Source organism: Lonchura striata, chromosome 12, assembly GCF_046129695.1.
Source record: "Lonchura striata isolate bLonStr1 chromosome 12, bLonStr1.mat, whole genome shotgun sequence".
Classification (NCBI taxonomy): Eukaryota; Metazoa; Chordata; class Aves; order Passeriformes; family Estrildidae; genus Lonchura; species Lonchura striata.
In genome coordinates this window covers 5,647,910-5,669,148 of record NC_134614.1, presented here as the reverse complement: position 1 = coordinate 5,669,148, position 21,239 = coordinate 5,647,910, and the positions used below count along the sequence as shown (strand labels likewise).

At 38.7% G+C, this 21,239-nt stretch overlaps 1 protein-coding gene across 1 annotated transcript in view; it reads left to right on the top strand.

The window, feature by feature from the left end:
- SLC6A11 (solute carrier family 6 member 11) overlaps positions 1-21,239 on the top strand; it is a 93,656-nt gene that overhangs the window by 10,939 nt on the left and 61,478 nt on the right. The window contains exon 6 of the mRNA XM_021530472.3: positions 12,340-12,472. Within this exon, the coding sequence (XP_021386147.1) occupies positions 12,340-12,472 (133 nt within the window). The remainder of the gene's footprint in view (positions 1-12,339; positions 12,473-21,239) is intronic.

The window sequence follows — 21,239 nt, the reverse complement described above, 5'->3', positions numbered from 1 at the left end:
TGAGCTACTTAAAATATCCCTTAATTACACAACTGTTAAAGTTCTAGAAATGCTATTATTGCTACTGATGGTAGGCAAACATGCACAGAAACTGAGTGAGGTGCTTGAAAACGATGATTTTTAGAAGCTGCTGGCTTAACTATCCAGTTGTGCTGAGAAATGGTAAATCTGTTTTATTTGTAACTAATAAGGGCATTTCCAGTATTAGGGTTAAGATAGGAATGTGTGTTTAGACGTGAACATCTATAAATGCACTTCTTGCTGTTATAGGCAAAGAATCATGTGAGAGAAGCACATTTTACTTGAAGGGGTGAAATTAATATAAAGTGAAAGGTCTAAAATAGCAAAACCTCAGTGGTGCCATGGTGGGCTTGGCCAAATCAGCCAGGAGCAGCCCAAGCTACAATAACCAGGAGTGTTTCTTCTGCCTTTGCTGGGGGTTCATTGGTTTCTTGTAACTTGTTGGTTTGCTGGGTTATTTTGGGGGGGTTTAAAAAGATTTTTTATTATTTTTTAAAATTTAATTAAAGTTTAAAAAATTAATTATTTTTTTATTAAAACTCTTCCATTGAAAGGCCTCCGTTCAGCTATATCTGGGTTTATGCAATTTTAAAACCATCTAATCCCCTTTTTCCTGAATTGTTATGTACAGCATCCTACAAATAGCTACACAAACTTTTAAATCTTCTAGAAAACTGAGACTAGGAAGTATCTACACAAACTTTTAAAATTTGGAAAACTGAAAGTAGGAAGTGTCTATACAAACTTTAAAATGTTCTAGAAAACTGACAATAGGAACTGTCTACGCAAACTTTGAAATTTGGAAAACTGAAAGTAGGAAGTATCTACACAAACTTTGAAATTCGTAAAACTGAAAGGATGAAGTGTCTACACAAACTTTTAATTCTAGAAAAGTGAAAGCAGGAAGTGTTTTCACAAACATTTAAATTTGGAAACCTGAAAGTAGGAAGTGTCTACACAAACTTAAATTTAGAAAAATGAAATTAGGAGCTATCTAGATAACTGTGATATTTGAAAAACTGAAAGTAGGATACTTCTGGTGCCATTTCCTGCCTTAAACCAGTTAGTCCCCTCCAGTAGCTCCTTACGGGGCAAGATGGAAAGTCCCATCTATGTTTGACAAAATTGCCCATTCGAGGAATTATTTTCTTTACTGGTTGACCACAGGAAAGAGATGTGCAGGACTGGAAGTGCCAACAAATCACATGGAGCTCTTCCAAGGCATATTTTTCATACCTCTGTAATCCCTTAAATACCCAAGTAAAGAAGAGACTTATTTCCAACTTATTTCCAGGAATGTTTCCAGTACGTTTATTCCCTGTCTTGGAATTGGGAATGGGAAGGGCTTTGCTGAGAGGGATTTTAGAGATGCACAAGTAACTGAAAACATCGTTTAACAGGAATCTCATTCCTCTGGTTTTTGGCTGTCTCAGCATGGGTACTGTGTAAAGGATAGATTTCCCTGAAATTCATCAAGCCTCTATCTTCTTTTGGCTCTTGGAAAAATATAATAAGAAGAAAAATCAAATGTTTGGGCAGTTTTTAAGTGTATTTCCCAAATATGGCTTTGTGCATTCAGGATGTTAACAGAAAGGTGGTTGCTTGGGATTTTAAATCAAATTAAATACTCAAAGGAGAGGTGTGTAAAAATTATAATGAGCACAGGCTGGAAAAACAAAACTAAACTAAACAATGTGCTTTTTAAAAAATTATTTCACTATATTCTTATATAGCAGCAAAGCAAAATTGCTTTGCTGTGTCAGGAGGACTTCCTGATGAAGCTTGTGAAAAATGCCAATCACTTGGGTTTTAAAATTTTAAAAGTTTCATAATAATAAAATGATTATAAAAATAGTAATACAATTAGAGTAATAAAATTTAGAGTTAGGACAATTACAAGACAATAAAAAGCAAAGAATTACAGACGTCCGGATGCTCTCGGACACTAAGTCATGAGAAGCATTCCTTGTGAGCAAAGGAATAACCTTAAAAACAACAGCCTGTTGCATATTCATATATCTCATACATGATGCATAAATTTCTTGCAAATTAAGAACTTTCCTGGATTTTGTCAACTTCTTCCCCTTAATCCTGGTGGTTCCATAAAGACGCAGAGAAGATGGAAGAATGTTTGTTTTTTCTGATAAGGAGGCTAGAACTTTTTATGGGCCCCCTTTGCTGACATCTCTGTGTGAAGTTTCTTGATTATCTCATCTTGCTTGAGTTTGTAACAAATCCCATGTTGCAGAGTTTCTATTTTATCATTGTTGTAACCTAAAACTATATTTAACATGCTACTTAACAGAATTAATACAGCATAACTTTCTAACATTATATATATAATATTCATTGTAACATTTGCAAAAAGCCAATCATAAAATATGCATTTTTCACAAAGCTCACTAAATATTGCCCTGGAATTCCTGGAAAGGCTCCAGGGCACCAACCAGTGCAGGTCTCAGAACAGCACCATGGCCACTGCTGTCCTCTGAGTGCAAAGGAAACCACTGAGATTCCCCCAAATCCCTTCAACAGCTCTTCTTTAATTAATTCACATCTGATGTCCATAAGTTTTAGTTCATAAATGAAAAATTGATCCAGTAGAATGAATCTGGATTTAATTAATAATCTGTAATTTGTGAGTGCTACAGCAGAGTGATATTTTATGAAGACCCAGGAGCTGCAAATCTGGACAAAGCATTGAGACCTCCCAGAATAACTCCTGTCCATTTGCAGCTTTCTTTTTTCCCTTTTGAGCTGTAAGTTATTTTTGATTCCTCGTGCCCCTGCTCTTTTTCACATCTGACGGGGGTTTTGTGACTGAAGTTTAAGGCCAGTGAGGTAAGAAATATGTCAACAGAGGAATTTTTCCATTTTTAAAATTTTTTTTGCCAGTCAGGTAATGATTTTCTTTTGGTCTGTTCTGTGAGGAAGAGATAAGAGCTTATCACCATTAATTTGTTACATGAATTTGTAGCTAAAAACTCACTGTGAAGCTCTGTTTTACAAGATCATGCTCAGTAGTTCTCATTGGATGAACATTTAATTAATAGTGAAAAGCTGAGTACAACTGTACAGGTTTTCTAAAAGGCTCCACACAAATTCTGAGAGGCATCAGCTTGACTTGATTTCTTCTGGGTGCTTTCAGCTCACAGCTGGTGCTGTGTGCTGAGCTAATTTATACCACTCAAGGTGAATAAAAAGGGAGATTTTTGTTGCTAGATGACTTCTTCAGAGAGGAGAAGAGGGAAAATTACAAAAAAAGCCTGAAGGAGTCATTGGATATATTGAGAAAAGAGACTGTAGAGCAGAGGTGAGTGGAACAGCACAAAAAGTGATTTAACAGGATTAAACCCTTGGGGTTGATTAAGGAGAAGTTGCCATGACTTCAGTGAAAGAGGGGTAAGGAAAATGGGTCAGGAATGGGATGTTCTGTGTTTTTTCCCTCACTGTTTCAGTGTGAGAGAAACACACATGTAAAAATGGAAAAATAATATATTTATACATTATTATTATTATTATACATATATACATTATTCTACATTATATTATTATTTATACAGTCAGCTTGTACTTACCTTCATGAGACAGGGGTTGAGACAAGAAATGTGTCATTCTTTTCTTGCTTTGCAAGCTGTGCTAGAAATTTCAGAGAAGATTCAGCAGAGGAAAGCCTAATTTCACTTTTTAATTGGGGGTGTGTAGAAATGGGTAATGAATGGAACAACATTCAACCCTGGCAGGAATTTAAGGAGAAGGAACTGGGCTGGGTAGCAGCAAATGTGGCTCAAGCAGGAATGATTCATTCTGTTCCGTGTAATTCACACTGGATCTGTTGGAAGAGGTAAATATTTCAGAATAGTGCTGTAGCTGAGGGATTCTTGCCAATGTGACCACTGGGAATTGTCTGTCTGCTGCCTTGAGAAACAAGCCAAGTATGGAATTCAGTGCTTTTCCAGAAATTAAGTCTTACACTTTAAAGAATTTCCAATAAATTTCTCCCAATCTGTAGCTCATGGGTTATCTTCTAAAAGCTGAACTCCTTTCTAATCCTTGAGCACTGGTGGCTGGGGAGTGCATGTGGGTATCCAGCAATATCTGCCATTTTTAGCTCTTTTAGAAGCCTGTGGGTATATTTCCTGTTTTAGAGTTTCCAGTAAACCCTCAGAAGAGAAGTTGGGACACTGCACAAGACCTATAGCTCTTATTCTGGATATTCCAGAAAAGCCGAAGTGTCAGCCCATGTTGATTTGCAGGGAGAATTTGGCATTAAGACTCTTTCTCTGGGTTTTAAGCACTTTTAGTGACTAAATGTACAACAAATCCACTGGGATTTATTTAACTTTGCAGTTGTAGCCTTGCTGTTTCTGGAGGTGTTTCAGTGATTACCACATCACTGCCCTGGGAAAACACCTGGCACAACCAGCCCATGTTTTGTTTCCCAAATATTAGACTCTGGGGCAGGGAGGAAAGAAAGTCTGAAAGGAATAATTTCTTTCTAAAGCATTATCTCTGTCAGATGTTTGCTCTCTGGGGGGGGTTAACGCTGTCACTGTGCCACTCTTGCCCATGTCATCATCATGTCACTGAGCTCCTCAGGGCAGCAGGACAAAGCAGGCTCAAGCAGTACCCCGTGTGTCCCTGCTCCTCCTGCTGATCCAGATTGCAGGATTTGGGTGGAAGTAAGGTCAGAACCAATTGACTGCAGCCTGAGTGGTGTCCTGCTGAATTCTGAGTTCTGACATTGATTCAGGCCGTGCTCTGTGTTGTGCAGAGCAGTGTCCACCCCTGGGCCAGCACAGGAGGGAGCTGGAGCTGCTGGAGGCACCAGCAGGAGCAGGGGATGGAGCAGCTCTGCTGGCAGGAGAGGCTGGCACAGCTGGCACCGCTCACCTGGGCAGGAGAAGCTTTGGGGTGGCTGAAGGGAGCTACAGGAAAGATGGAGAGAGACTTTGGCATGGAGTGCCAGGAAGAGTGGGAATAGATTCAGACGGGAAGAGATTAGGGTAAAATGGGATATGGGGAAGAAATTCTCCCCTGTGAGGGTGGGAGGTCCTGGCACAGGTGCCCAGAGCAGCTGTGGCTGCCCCTGGATCCCTGGCAGTGCCCAAGGCCAGGTTGGACAGGGCTTGGGACAGTGGAAGGTGTCCTTGCCCATGGCAGGGGTGAAGCTGGGTGATTTTTGAGGTGCCTTCCAACCCAAACCATTCTATGATTCTGTGCTACTCTGGGGCTAAAACTCATAAGGGTTCTCACTGCTCAAATATGTGTTCTCCTGGAAAAGGGAGAGCTCTCCCACACATTTTTGCTCAAGTCCCTCCTCAGAGGTATGTGATCTTCTAACTTACTTTTTGTTTATGCAGTGAAACTCAAAAAGTCCCTAATTTGACAGTTATCTTTTACAGTCCTGTAATGTACAGAAGAGGATTTAGGTGTTAAATCTTTGATATTTCCAGGACATTTAATGTTCTATACCTGCTCTCTAAGACAAGATTGCACCATTCTTTACATTTTAAGTGTCAAAAGATAACAAACTATACCAGAGAAAAGAAACCTTGCAAATCAGTACATGAAATCCAGTAATTAATTGAATGAAGAATTAAAACGACTCTTTTAAGGTTCCTTTTATTGAAGGATATATTTTTTTTACCTTGATCTATACAAAACATGTTTATGTTAAGTAAAAAATCCAAGAATTTCATGAAGTAAGCTGCCAGCCTTTTGATTTCACTTTTATATTTAGCATTCAGCATAGATATTTTTAAATTTATCAATATCATTTTCCAAAGTTATCCTATAAGTAGATAAGGCAATGGGGAATATCTCAAATCTTTAATATCTTGTGTTCTCTGGTTCTTTCAAAACAACTTGTTCCTTCTCAGCTCTTTTTTTTTCCCACTTTGGAGTTCTGCAGTCTGGATGCATGGATCTACCTCTCCCAAATTAGACAGCAATTAGCTCAGATTAGGCAGCCACAGGGAAATGCTTCACCTTCCTGACAGGTATTTTGGCATGGGACCTGGCACTTCAAGCATCCACAGAGGATTCCGATGCATGGGACTGGAATACTGAATTTTCAGAGTTCAGTATATCTGCTCAGGTTTCTGAGTCAGAATCTGTGTGTTTGCACAGGATACCTGAATGCATTTGGATATGAGCTATTCAAAGCAATTTCACTGAAATAAATGAATATTAATTGCATAAAATACAATGAGAGAGAGAAAGATGTGAGTTAAGGAAATGTCTTTAGACATAAATTCACTTTCACACAGAAATAGAGGATGTCTAAAAGATCTCAATCCTTTCCCCCTAAACGGCTGAGAAATCTGTGCAGCACTGGCCCTCAGGTGTGTTATGATTTTTGAACAAGGAGCTCAGTGACAATATTCACAAGGTAAATATGAGCTGGGTTTGACATGTGCAGGGATAAAAGTACACCAAAACATAAAATAAAAAGGGCTCTGTAGAGGGGCACTGCATGATTTGGTTGTTTTTTGTGCCCTCAGGATGGTCTGAGGGCAGAGCCTGGCCCAGGGTCAAAGGGAGCTTTGCCCCTGAGCTCCTGGCTGGGCACCTCCCCAAGGATAAGGCACCTCAAGAGGCTCCTCTGCTTGGGCGCTGTTTGTTGTGGGGTTTTTTAGAGCCAAGTGTCTTCAAAACTGCTCCAAATGCAAATGGGAACATGAAGAGACCTTCCTCAAATAGACTGGAGCTGTTCTTCAGCTTCCCAAATCATGAAATAGCTCAAGAAATGCCCCAGAACATTCCTTTCAACAATGTGTTGGCAGCTGTTAATCCTCTTTCTATTCAAGAAGCCGTTCCAGCTCCTCAAACTTTATTAAAGACCCTCTTTCCCAGGAAAATCCAGTGCTCCCATAGCCAATAAATAGTGTGTAAGCTTTCAGAAGGTTTGTTTTCAAATTTGACTGCAAAGGTTGTTTTTCAGTTTTCTCATAACCTTCCCCTCTCCAGCATTCCAATTTCTTCCTCTCGCACGCACTGAGGCACCAAATTGAAATGTCTTTTAGTACTTTCTCAAACAAATTAGTCCCATTTTCAGTAGGTATCTAATAATTGTTGAAATAATCTCCCAGTGCGATTTTATCTGTGTAAATTTTGCACGTGCAGTGATGTGAATTGAGGGAACAGAGGTAACCCTTGGCAATGGGGTGTCCCTGGCATGTGGGGAGCACCAGGTCATTGTACAAGGTCTTCCTGGGTTCATTATTTTATTATTTTATGTGTACTGAAAATATGCTGAATTTTTTCTTTATGTAGTTCTATTGGTTCTGTAGTTCTAATTCCTGACTATCCATTTTTATTTCCTTTTAAATCCACATTTATATTTAGATTCAAGTAAGATTTAAGCCAGCTTACAATATTTGTTACTCTAAGTAGAATTAATCTACACTGTAGTAATTTTGTCATGATTTTGTTCAGCCCAACTGCACAGACCCTTGTGGCCAGACCTCAGCATCTCCAACAGCCCCTCTGTGGAATGTGCCCTATTATTCCCCCAAAATTTATCTTTTATTAATTAGATTCCTGGAACTTTAGCCACTCTTATTCTGTGTTATTTACAGGAAGAAATGTAAGAATCTTCACTAGCATTTAAATTTAAATGTGTGTAATCAGAGGCAATGAAACCTTCAAGCACAGTGTAAGGCACCACAAATCCACTCTGGCTGGGGTTTAATATTCTATTTACAAGCAAGATATGCTGTGGAGAGTACTTTGCTACTACTGAATTAAAACCCTGCCCTGGTTTGAATTAACCTTTGATTCCAAACTCCCCCATGGCAGTGGAGTGTGTTTCCCTCAATATTCTGCCCAAGAAGCTCAAGTGCCACCAATCCCTTGGCTTCTCTCCCAGCCTCTGGGTGGGTTCAAGGGGCTGAAGTGCTGAGTATTTTTATGCAACAAAACAACACCCCCTTAAACAGCCACCACAGCAAAACAGGCTCAATACCTACAATAAATACTTTCAAACTCTCATCAATGTCTGTTCTCAATGAGATCCAACAGTACTTAATGATTTGTGTCTTCAGTGCAGGGCAGATCTTTCTCACAGCAAAGTTTCACACAGCCTGAAGTTGTTGCCAGCAAATTCTGCTTTAACTGGCTTGTACCAAGCAGGGATTTGATGTTCTGGAGTAATTCAAATGATTACCTGCAGTTGTACTGCCAGCCACTGTGGTCTCCCAGGTTCTTGGGCTTTTGTCTGTCAAGGAATGTTGCTGATAATAATTTCTTCAAATAAAGAAGTGGAAGCACTGAATTCTAGCAAGAAAGAGTCAAGACATTTCAATGAAATATCTGTTCTTATTTGATTTAAGAGGGTTTTAAAAATGCTCAGCTTCAACAAGTCTTGATACACAGGATAAAGTTATTTATTTCTTTTTATCCAAGTGTGATGTGAAGCAGCTGAGCTATAGATTCACTACAGAACTTTTCAAATTTGCTCCTTCAAATCAGAGAGGAACACATTCAGTGCTGGTTTTACTGCTTGTTTGTGTTCCGTGCATGAAGAGTTGAGGAGAACAAGGCAGTGCAGGGCTCTTGCAGGTAAGAGAAGAGGAGGAGGGACTGGAAGAAGATACATAATCTTTTTTTGTTGTTGTTTTTGGTGATTTATGGCAGGTTTTAGGTAGAAGATGCACTGCTGAGGAGCAGAGCTGTGATCTGACCCCTGAAAATCAACCTCACTTCTCAGACACAGGGGGCAATCATGTATTTCTAAAATGCTTCCCCTTTTCCTATTTCAGTCAAATAATAAAACAACGGGTGTAGATGTGACTAAACTGAAACTTTGTGAGCAGAATTTCATATTCTGATCGCTCCATCCTATCAAAACTTCATCCACTGCTGCTGTTTCAGATGGTTCCAGCAGCAGAGTTTAGGTCTGGCTTTAGGGAGAGCTGGGAGGGATTTCCCTGCTGGCCTCTGGGCAGGACTTTCCCCTCCTTGGATCCGTTCTTTGCATACATTTCATCTTATAGATTAATTAGCACTTCTGGACTTATTGCTGCTCCCTTTCTGAGGGAAACACCAAGCCTTTGTTCTGCTGGAACAAAGGAAATCCAAAGCATTGACAGGACTTCAGGGTAATTAAATCCTCATTATGGTGCTGACAGTTCCCCTTGATTGGCACCACGTGTCTGTTTTCAATAGGACCCGCGGGGATAATTAATTGTGGTGAGCCCATTAATTTGCCATTGTGACACTTTGCAGAAGTATCAGGCCAAGAGTCCTGCGTGGGTGGAGGAGGTGACTCTGCTCTTTGGGACGTCCAGAAAACTCTGAGCTCTTTCTGCTCCCAGGAATTGGTTGCTTTTAAAAATCTTCATCTCAATCCTTCATTAAAAATAATGTTCTTAAAGCAAAGGCATCTTTTGGTGTGGGAAATATTTCAATCATGTGTGAGAGAGAGAACATTTATTTATGAAGTTGTTTTGCAGACAGGAGGAACAGTGTAGGAATTGAAGTGACTTGCACACCTATTTTGGAAAAAGAACCTTATTCACGTTTAGGTTCACAGGTACATAAATAAATCCAAATAGCCATAAAAAACGTGGTTTGATTAAAACATAAGGATTTTTTTTTTCATTATTACTTCACAGTGAAAATATAGCTAAATTAAAAAGGTTTCCACTCCACTATTATTGTGGCCCAACCATAAATATTTGTCTCAGATTTCATCTTAAAAATGTCTTTCTTTAAAAGGCCTTTTATTATTTATTGCCCTATATTGTTTATTCCCTTTCTTATCATATTGTGCCAATTTTTGTCCTAGTTCTCTTGCAATTAAATTCTCTTCAAAATGATCTAAGAATTCAAGGACTTCATTTGGGTTTTGAATAAAAATTTGTAAGGAGGGTGGACTTCATTCTAGGTAAAATTCCACATTCGCCTGTCAAACAGCTTAGAAGAACGTGAATATTAACAATGTATTTCATCACCTCTCTGTGTAATTATGTCTCTGTGATGTTGTTTGCAGGTATCAATTATGTCCTTCCTCTTCTTGATTAAAATAAGCCTTCATTAAAAGCCACCTCTCTTCATTTGGGTGCATTTTGATGACAGAACTTCAGGCACTTTGCAGGTCTTGGCCCGCTGAGTGTGCTCTGTGCTGCATCACTCCTCTCCCAAATTGGCTGCTGGGAGATTTGAATAATTAAGATTTGAAGAATAAAAATGTAAAGAATAAAAATGTAAAGGATAACGCTTTGCAGAATAAAGATTTAAAGAATAAAGATTTGAGGAATAAAACCAGTTCCTGGATGGGGAGGAGATGTGGATGAGGTGGCAGCAATTTTACATTTAAGCAGATAATACACAAAAAGTTTGTGTTGGCTTCCTGCCCCCTTGTTTTTTGACTGGGAAGATCAATCTTTATAATTCTGAAATATGGAGATAAATTCTGTGATTTTGGGTTTTAATTGGGATTTTTCTTTCCCCTGTTAATTCTGTCATTCTCCAGCTAAAGGGGAAATTTTAAACAGATATTTTATGAGTGGCTGCCTCCATCAGGAGCAGCAGCTGCAGCTCTGGAGGTGTGGAGACTGCCCAGGTACTGCAGCATCTGCACAGGCACCTGGGAAACCTGGGCATGCTTCAATATTTCCATTTTCCCTCCTGGCATCTCCAGCCTCCCACTCCATCACTCCAGGAATTTCCCTTCATCCTCACCTGCCAAGGGTGACAGCAGAGACAGAGCAGATTCCTCCTTTTTTTTCATTTTTTAAAATTTATTTTTATTTCATTTAAATATTTCTGGTTTATATAAATAGTATATTTATTAATATATTTATATATTTATATAAAGTTTATATTTTTTCATAGAAATATTCTTTAGCATTTAACTGTTGTGTTTTATTGGCTGGAATTACAGGATCAGACTTTATATCCCTAAATTTATTACCTCAGACAATAACTGAACCAAATACAAAAGAAAGAATTATTTTATATATTTAACTGTCGTTTGCTTGGTTTGAATTTAATACTTAACCTTTTTACTAAATTGCAATTAAATTATGTGTATACCTATGTAGACATTAATCAATTGAAAGCAGTGAAAATCAATTAATTTGTTTTCATTCACAATGTGGAAGGAGAGGATTGTGAGCCTGAGGTTGTAATAATTTGTAATTTATATTGATTTATTCATTAACTGATAACTTTAACTTTATTAATTTATAATTTATATATTTATTTATTTATTAACTTGTAATACAGATTTTAAAGAAATCTCTGCTCAGGATGGTTTATTTCATTTTGAGTGCTAAAAACTTTTATGTGAATGTCTTGGTGTGTGCATTTGTTGCTTTAAGTTGCTTCAAAATTTTGAGGTTTTGAAAAGAAATATTTTAATGTTATTGCTCCAATTACAAAAGGAAATGCATGAAAATCAAGGTTAACAGGTAAAAATAAAAGTTAGACCTTTTTTTTTCTTTTGGGAAAACCAATCAAACTGAAAAAAACCCATTTATTTAGGATGTGGTTTATATTTGGTTCATATGTCTTGGTAACTAATTCAAATTATTTATTTTTCTTTGACTTTAAGGAAAAGTTGTTCTAAAATTCTAATTTTGTGACTGACCTGAAAAAGTGAAACATTTGTTCATTTATAACCAGATACAAAATACTGGAACTATTCTGGTTTTATCTTTTCTCTTCCTTTCTACTGTAGCATGGGGTATATTCAATAGTGAGTAAAGAGGAGTCCTTGAATCAAATTAATTTGGTTTTAACACATTGTTTCACAAGTAATGCTGGTTTTCTTTAATACTATAATCTTTTTTCATAATTAATTCAGTTTTATCCTGTTTTTTCATATGTAATACTGTTTTCACTCAATATTATAAATTTTTTGGTAATTTATTCAGTTTTATCCAGGTTTTTCATATGTAATGCTTTTTTATTCAATATTATCATCCTTTTTTTGTAATTAAGTCACTTTTATCCCAGTATTTCACATGCAGTGGTTTTAGCTCAATACTATAATTTTTTTTCAGTTAATTCAGTTTTATCCTGGTTTTTCATATGTAATGCTGTTTTCTCCAATATTGTAATCTATTTTTTTTGTAATTAGTTCAGTTTTATCCCAGTATTTCATATGTAGCACAGTTTTAGCTTAATATTATAATTTTTTTGTGATTAATTCAGTTTTATTCTGTTTGTTTATATGTAATGCTGGTTTTTTTCAATATTATAATCTATTTTTTTTTGTAATTAAGGCAGTTTTATCCCGGTATTTCCCCTGTAATTCTGTTTTAGTTCAGTATGTAATGTTTTTCCCCTCTTTTTCCCCCATGGAAGACGAAGGGTGCTGGCAATTTCTGATGGGATTGAGCACATTGGGAATCTGCGCTGGGAGCTTGCCCTGTGCCTCCTGGCTGCTTGGACTATTTGCTATTTCTGCATCTGGAAAGGAACCAAATCCACTGGAAAGGTGAGGCTGAAATATTTATTTCCACCAGGACAGGAGAATTTCACATGTGTGAGGACCTGTACTTAATTGTAATTAAGAGTTGTTTGTGGGTTTTTTGTTCCTTTTGGTTTCGTGATTTGCTTTTTCTCTGATTCTCTTAGGTGAGGCTGGGTGGTTTTGTTGTATTTTTGTTAATTTAGAAATGAGATTTACTGGACAGAAAACTGGTTTTGTTGATTTCTGCGCACAAATTCTGCAAAATTTGGTTTTGTCCCAAACTGTCAGGAGTCAAAACTCTCGATCCCACAAGACAGTCACTGAATTTTGATGCACACAAAAAGAGAATTTAAAAATACAGATTGAACAGCAAGAACAGCAATAATGACAGCACTCAGAGAGGAACCAAAATGGGCATATTATGGGGAAAAAATAAAAATATTTAGCACTTTTGGGGTGAATGCCACTTAATCCTGGGAGCAGGGAGAGGGAGCCATGGGGTGAGGGAGAAGCTGCCCTGGAATGGTATCAGCCACAGCTCTGAGTAGAATCTGTGAGTATTCAGCTACACTGAGAGAGGAAAAGAGCCACAGATCTGGAGGGAAGATCTAAAAAATGCACTGACTCCTCATGTTGGAACTAAAGGAAACCAGGAACACAGTTGGTGCATTGAAACCTTTAATTTTCAATTGTTTCTTATGTAGTTTGGGTTGTGGTTGGAGTTTTCTTTTGTTTCTGTTTTAGTGACCTCTGTTTATAAATGAAATATTTGAAACGTAATGGATTTTTGAAATCTAGAAAACACCAGAGTAAAATTTTTCAGTTGTGTCAGCTGCACACATCCTTGATACCAGGAACATTTTGGCTGCACGCAGTTGCTGGTTCTGGGTGTGTTTGCCAACTGTGCCACTCAACCTGCTGCTGCATTTCCCGTGCCAGCATTTCCACAGACACGCAGAGATTCCTGCAGCCCCTCTTGCATCAGTGCAGGGAAAATCCCTGCTGAGAAACGCTGGCAGGGGTGGGGCTGGGGCCTTGTGAGGGCTGAGCTAGAGCAGAGGCTGGACACAGCTGAAGAATAAAGCAGGGATTTATTAAAGGATCTCCTCCATGGATCCACCCTGGGCAGCACCAGAGCCCAGCCAGGGCTGCACCCAAATGACCCAAAATGGTCCCAAAATGCACGAGCGCTCCCGGGGCTCTCCCTGGGATCAGTTCTGCTCCATTGGCACTTGGAGTTCATTGTCCCATTCCAGCTCCAGCCCATCAGTCCCATCCTGCTGGTTTTTCTCTCTCCAGCCCATGGTGTTTGTGCTCCTGGGCTGAGGTTTGGATCATTTGTCCTTGGTGCCCAGCTGGAGCAGGAATTGTTTTGTCTCCCTGCTCTGTGCAGAGCTCACCATCCCACAATGTGAAGCCCAGACCCACACACTAAAGCAGCTCAGAGTCTGAAAATAAAAAAGCCAAAACCTGATGCATTGGGATGAGAATGAATAGTTTAAAGGCAGCGGGAAATCCTAAAGAGAGGAATCTGGAGAAGCCAAAGTGATCCGGGGGAATGACAAGATAAATGTCCTCACATCTTTGGTGGGCTCAGGGAGGTGCACAAGCGCTTTGGAGTTTTCTGAGGGGCTGCAGCTGGCGGGAGAGAAATGAAACTGGGCAAAACTGCTTTTTTTTCTCCATCAGAAGGAGTTTCTGAGGATGGAAATGTATTCTAGCATGGTTTAATCTGCCCCAGGGGTGCAGGGAAAGCTCCATGGCCACGTGTGTGTGCACGCACGCGAGGCTGGGCTGCAGCACTAGCCCTGGCAGCAACCCTGGCCTCAGAGGGGCTCAAGTGACTTTAGAAAGGATTTTTTTTTACATATCTGGAGTTTACATTCAGGATTTTATTGTTCTTCCATTCGTTCAGTTTATAGCATTTTCCCAGAACCAGATCTTGTGCTTTGAGGGTGGATAACCTGTCTGACCTTTTTATTTTTCTTTTTCTGATGGCTTAGCTGAACCCACAGCTTTAGGTAGGTGGAATAAATGGATTTTATTTTAGTGTGATTTTGATAATCACCTCTCTGCTCAGGTCAGCCTGGGAAAGAACAGCCTGTGTTGGGCATGATAAATGGGATAATGAACTTTTCAACAAGCAGAAATAACTTCTAGTCTTTCAACAGAAGTGCTAAGAGAAGGGAATTTGTGCCCAATATTTCCCTTCATAGGTCTCAAGCTTAAAACAGTTGGATCAAGGTTCTGTAAGAGGCAGACTCAAGATAGACTTGCAGCAGTTAAATCAGTTTGCCATGAGCAGCTGTTCTGTTTCCAGAATCCTGAGGAATGCTTCAGGACTGGTGAATTCCCACATTCCTCAGAAGAGCCTGTGGTACCCATGAATTCCAGAGGCTCTCAGGAAGGATCTTTCCTAGCCAGTGTTGATAATTCCTTTTTGCAGCTGTTTCTTCAGTGCAGTTTAGTCCCTGGGTATACATTTACTGGTTTTAATTTTTTAATGCACTGTTTATTCAATATTCTTCCACTTGCCACTATTTCTAGCCTAATCTCTAGAAATATGGGCCTTGGCACTGCCTTCCCAGAGCAGCACACTTCCCAGCTTAAAAACAAAGGCAGCACTCAGGTGCTGGGGATGCTATAAATGGATTAAATGTTCTGAAATATAAATGATGTAGCAGATTTCAGGGCTGAAGTTTCCATTTCAAATCTAATGCCATTTCTAAAATTCATATTTAAGCTCATCTATAAGCCTTTCCACTAAATTGAATTTATTATATGCTCATTCCAGGAAGCATTTAAAATTGACTTCTGGGGTTTTTATTATAATAATATAACAGTCTGTTAAATTTATGACATACTTTAATTGGATTGAATAATTTCAATCAAAAATACATTTATTCAAAGCAAAGAACTTAGAGTTTTATCACCTATGAAACTTTTACAAAGGGCGTTGTCTGTGGGACAGGATAGTGGAGAGAAAGAGGACAGGGAAAACAGAAATGAGAGGGAGAAGGTGTGTCCTCTCCACACACTTGTGCTTTGTGGAATATTCTGGATGTTGGTTCACCCTTTTCCTCTTTTTTACTCTGCATTCTAATGCATGGTGAAAAAAAATTCCAAGCCTTAAAAGCTGTTATAAAATAACCCCATCATTCTCCAACCAGCACTTGCGCAGATCATGAATATTTAATATTTCAGGATATTAAATATATTAAGACTAACACAAAGTTTAACTCCAAAGGAAGTGCTTATTACACTGTTAACAGGGCGTTCCAAACTTTTCCATTACTGTTCTTGAAATTCATCACTTTCTCACAAAGCATTTCCATTTTCCATTCCAACAGATGTGAAATAGCAGAATAAATCCAGGTGATTCTGACAGCTTTCAGGTGAAATAGATTTGTGCCCTTTCAGAGGTCCTTGTCCTTAATTATTCAAGCTTTTCTCACCTCGAATTATCCAGTCTTAGATCTGAAGGTATTTGTGTGCCAGCTTTCACATTTTAAATGTTGCAAATATGCAAAATACAGGATCCTTCAATGAGAAACTCAAAATCAGAAAGAGAAAAACATGCCAGTGCAGTTACCATAATTTGATGTGTATTTTGAAGTTTGATTGATAGTATCTGATCTCCATCTCACGGAGAAGAGTTTTCAGTAGCTAAGATCAAATGCTTCCAACGATGGGGTAAGAATTCTGTAGAAGACTGAAGAAAGTTAATTTTTTTAACATTTAAATTATCATTCTAGTCTCTTCCAGAGCACTGGATTTAGTTCAGTCCCTGATTTTTCCAAAATAATTTTGATTTCTGGTCATGGCAATTCTGAGTTTTTCTATATTGTACACAGAGCTGCTGAGTCTCCCTAATTTTTTGATCTTCCTATTTGATAAATGAAATCTTCAGATAGAAGGGATCCTGTTCTTTTATGGATCTTGATTATCCATTTATTAATTTAACTAAATACCCATGTGCTTTAAATGTTGAAAGAGCAACACTTGAAACTTTGAAATTTAACTAAATTTAACTAAATGCCCTTGTGCTTTAAACTTTGAAAGAGCTGCCAATGTATTTTTCCTAAATCACTTGCTGAAGGCAGTAACCCTAATATTTCCTTTTTTATTTTTTATTTTCATGAGTTTTTGCAAACAAAGCCTCCCACTGACTTCAGCTGTCTCTCTGCAACTTCTGCCCAGTTCATATTGAAGGGAGGAGCCTGATGGACTCACAGCTATAGAAAAGCATTTTAAGTCTTCTTTCCTGCTCTTTGTTAATTTTTGGGTGCATCAACACATCCCTGTCCTGTGCTGATACCCCTGGTCTGAAACCCTGGCAGGGACTTGGAGTTATAACATTGCAAAGGTTGGGAGGGACCTTGGAACGTCTCTGGTGAAATTTCGTGGTCAAAGAAGGTTCAGCACTGAACTTGGAACTGTTGTCCTGGTGTTTGGCTGCAGCTTAAAAACATCCAAGGATGGAGATTGCTCATGTCTTGGGAAAACCTCTTCCAATGCTTAATTTCCCTCCATTAATCAATTATGTCCTACATGTTAAAATCTAGCTTTCCTGCCTGGACCTCTTGAGGGGGAATGAGAGGTAATCAGCATTGAAGTGCTTCAGAATTTTGTGCTGTAGTTGAGGAGAAGTTGAATCAAAAGTATGAGAAACCCCCACAGTCTTTCTATTGTTTTTAATTTATTGATATCAGAACATTTTACCCCACCCACAGCATGTTCATTAAACTGTGGATGAGGTTTTGTCATGCTGTGACTCAACACCAAGCCAGCATTTTCTGATGTGAAGTGTTCAAAGAATATTCTCCCTCCAGGATTTTACTGAGCATTAGAATATCACACTGATTGTATGACCACTGAGGCCAATTCTCATATATTTTGGGTCTTCTGAACAGGTTCTTGTTAACATCATGCAAATATTCTTTTGCCAGAGCTAAACTCAAATAGTTCCTGCACTGTGATTTTTACTTCTGCACTAGTTACTGGTTAATAAGTGATGAGAAAACCTTCTCATTGTGCAGAACCTGCTGCAAGAGAGAAAAATCTCACAGGAATCCATTCTTTAACATTTCCTGGAACTACTCTACATGCCATAATCACTGAATATTATTCTGTCCCATTCTGGCTTTTGAATATTTGATCCTTTCCTTCTCTTTGTGCTCAGTTCTCTGAATTTCCACTTCCTGCTGGTGTTAGAAGGTGTTGAATTTAGAAGGTGTTGAATTTAAGCTGCCTTTCGATATTTTACATTTTGGAGATGCCCCAGGAGCAGAGGCTGGTAAATACAGCAGGTGCTGGTGGGAGCTGGGAGCAGGGATGTTGCAGACCCAGAGCCAAGAGGCTGTGGATATTGCTTTTAAAAATATGCTTGGCTTTTCAGGTCATAATCAAATTTGCAAATGTCTTGGATGCTCTCATCAAGCCTTTGATAATACTGGGGCTCTGTCAGGCAGTTTTTACCCCTTTGCAGCCTGCAGATGCTCTGTTACCCACAGCCCAGAGAGCTCTGCTGGGAGGTTTTGCTGTGCTATGTGAGCCAAAGCTCTGGTGGGGCTCCTCTCTCTACAGAAACATGAGCTCAGATGCTTGATTAAATAGTGCTGTGAGTCAAAAAAATGGCAGATTAAGGATTGCACAGGATCTCCTCTAACTTCTCACCTGATCTATAACTAGATATCCACTGCATCTCTAGATCCACTGTTCAGTTGGCAGCCCATGGTTGTAAACCCTGAGAAACGACCTGGCAGGATTTCTGGGTGGTGCAGCTGTTGAACATAAACATAAAAGGATGAGGGGCTCTGATATTGTCCTGGTCACCTTCATTATCCATTAAAGTGTTTCACTTCCTATACAGCCCCACTGGAAAAGCTACAAACACCAGAGCAAAGCAGAGAACTTATTTTTTTCTCAAAGGAACAACTCTGCTGCAGTAGGTGTCACAAGAACCAGGATTTGGGGTTGAATATGTGCAAATGAGGGCATCATTTCTTGTTTTACTCTTTTGCTTGTGATTTTTTTTTCTCTTTTTCCTGCCATTGTGCCTATTGCTTTCACCTTTAACGTTCTTTAAAAGTTCCATTTAGGAAAATTAGCTGGATTCCATTCAGACCCCCAGATATTTCCTGCTTTGAGCATTTAATTGAACCTTTACATACAAAACTTAGAGCAGAGTCCTGTAGAGTGCATTTAAAGCTCAGATCAGTCTGAGGGGTTGAAGATGAACTCCCTGAGGGATCTGGGGATGTTCAGCCTGGAGAAAAGGAGGCTCAAGGAAAACCTGATTTCTCTCTAAATTATCTGACAGCCAGGTGGGGACGGGCTCTGCCACCAGGGAACAAGGGACAGCATGAGAGGAGATGGTTGCAGCAGGTTTAGGTTGGATATTGGGACAAATTTCTCCCCTGAAAAGGTGCCCAGGCACAGGAAGGGGCTCCCAGGGCAGTGGTTCAATCACCACCCCGGGAAGAGTTCAAAGGACACGTGGATGTGGCACTTGGGGACAGTGGTGGCTTTGGCAGAGCTGGGTCAAGGGTTGGTCTTTTCCAGCCTTAATTATTCTGTGATTCCCAGAAATTCATTTCCTAGCTGCTTAGCTGCTGTCTTTGCAGTGCTGCACTGCTCCTCACTTGTTAATTAGTGCCATGGATCACTTTGATTTGCTGAGATGAAGGCACTGAAGGGCCAGGACATTTTTGGAAGTCTGTATTAATGATATCTGTCAAAAAAACAGAGATGAAAGAGAACAGGTACAGCCTGTTTGCTGGGACATCTTGACATAGAATCCTCTTAACAATAACAGAAACGTGTCCTGAAAAGGGGTTTTGACATTATTATTAATCTGTCAATGTGATGGGCAGGAAACAGTCACTGAAAACTGGACCATTTGTAATGAATAATTGAGGTGGCCAAGGAAATGTACTAAGATATCCTTAATTCACACTGACATTTTAACAAGGTGTAACTAAGGGTAGAGAACCCTGGGTTTTTTTCATTTTATGATGCTTTTGAGGTCCACCTGTCCGAGGCTGCAATTCTGAATAATTCAATATAAAATAGACACCTGACCTGTTGGAAATTTATTCCAACAAATTGAACTCTACACCGTGCACTACTAAATCAAATATATAAAATAAACTGCAACTGTAGTTAAGTTTTGGTTATAATATATTTTTCATTTTGCTGCTGAGGAAAATGCCCAGAATTTTTGTGAACAATTTAAAATGCCAAATGGGAGCTGGTTGAGTGAGTGTGGTGTCAGCCCTTACTATTGAACTCCAAATATTCCCCCTTAGCTCTGCTTTTATAGTTCTGCTCCTCTTCCACCTAGAGAGGAGCAAGGGATGGCTCATGGATGTACATCCCCAGAAAAACTTCATTATCCAGACACAAGAAGTTCTTTTTGTCCCCCCTCCACACACTTCATTATATTATTTATATTATATTTTATATATCTTTATATATATAAATATATCTTGATATATATTTCTTTATATTTTGTGAACAATTTCTGTCACTCTCAGAACTTTGAAGGTTTTTTTGTCCTGCTTCTGAGGTGAATTTCAACTCTCTTGGTTTGAACTGGGCTTTGGTGGCTTTGAAATTATCTACCACATCATGAGTTATCTGCCCCCCAATTATACTAACCTCATTGTTATTCATAATATTTTGATAATAAAGAAATTATAAAATGTAATCAGGAGAACCAAATAACTCGGCCCTATATCTGTTCTTTCCAATTGTGATTTTTTTCCTGCCTAAAACAAAAAAAAAATCAAATATAAAGCAGTAAGCTTCAATGGTTCCTCCAAATAACATCTTTTCTAAGTTTTAAAGCTGGTTGGATTTAATTGCTTACATTTCTGTAAGGCTTGGAGCCTATATATTCTACCCAAAGATTTGCAGCAAGTCTGTAGCAGCAGCCAGAAAAAGTCACAGAATTTCTGTAGCTGTCTCCGGCCCCTGAGTCGCAAACCAGAAAAAAAAAACCAATAAGGGGAGCTAATATGTCTTTTGCTACTTCTGGGATATAAGCTGAGGAATAAAATCAAGTGAGATTTGTATTTCTGTTGTTGCATGCACAGGTACTAGATTTGCACTTGTGGAACTGGGCCAACAATTCTGTGATGGAAAGCAATAAAAAAAATATAAAATATATATATAATATATATATATATTATATTATATATATATATATATATATATACATATATACATATAAAATAATTAAAAAATGGCCTGAACAGTGCTGATATTTCTGAGTAGTGCTAATATTTCTGACTGGGGGTAATTCTGTGTTAATTGAGGACCTCTGTCACAGGAGAGCATCTCTTGAGGCCTTGTCATTTCCAGCTGTGCAAAAATCTCTGCCATGTGACCCTAAAATAAGAGAATATGTTTATCTGCTGGCAAATATGAGCAGAAAGCGAGGTCAGTGTGTCAAGATTAATGCATGAGAAAATTCCTGGGATTAGGTTATTCCTTTTCCTTGAGGAGCAAGACACTGCAGGGTATCCAGTGTGCTTGAAGAGCCCAAACTCAGAGATGGTTTTTCTATATTTTACCCATCATTTTCCCTCCCCTCAGGAGTTAAGCCTTGCTTGCCAGCAGTTAAGACTCAGTCACTAGTCCCAGAGAAAATTTATTTCTCAATAGCAAGCCATCTAAAGGCCTTAATGGATTCAATGAGGCAGAAAGAAGGAGCAAAAGGACAGAAACAAAAAAAAAAAAAAAAAAAAAAAAAAATTGAAGAGAAAGATGTGTGGAAGGAAAAAAA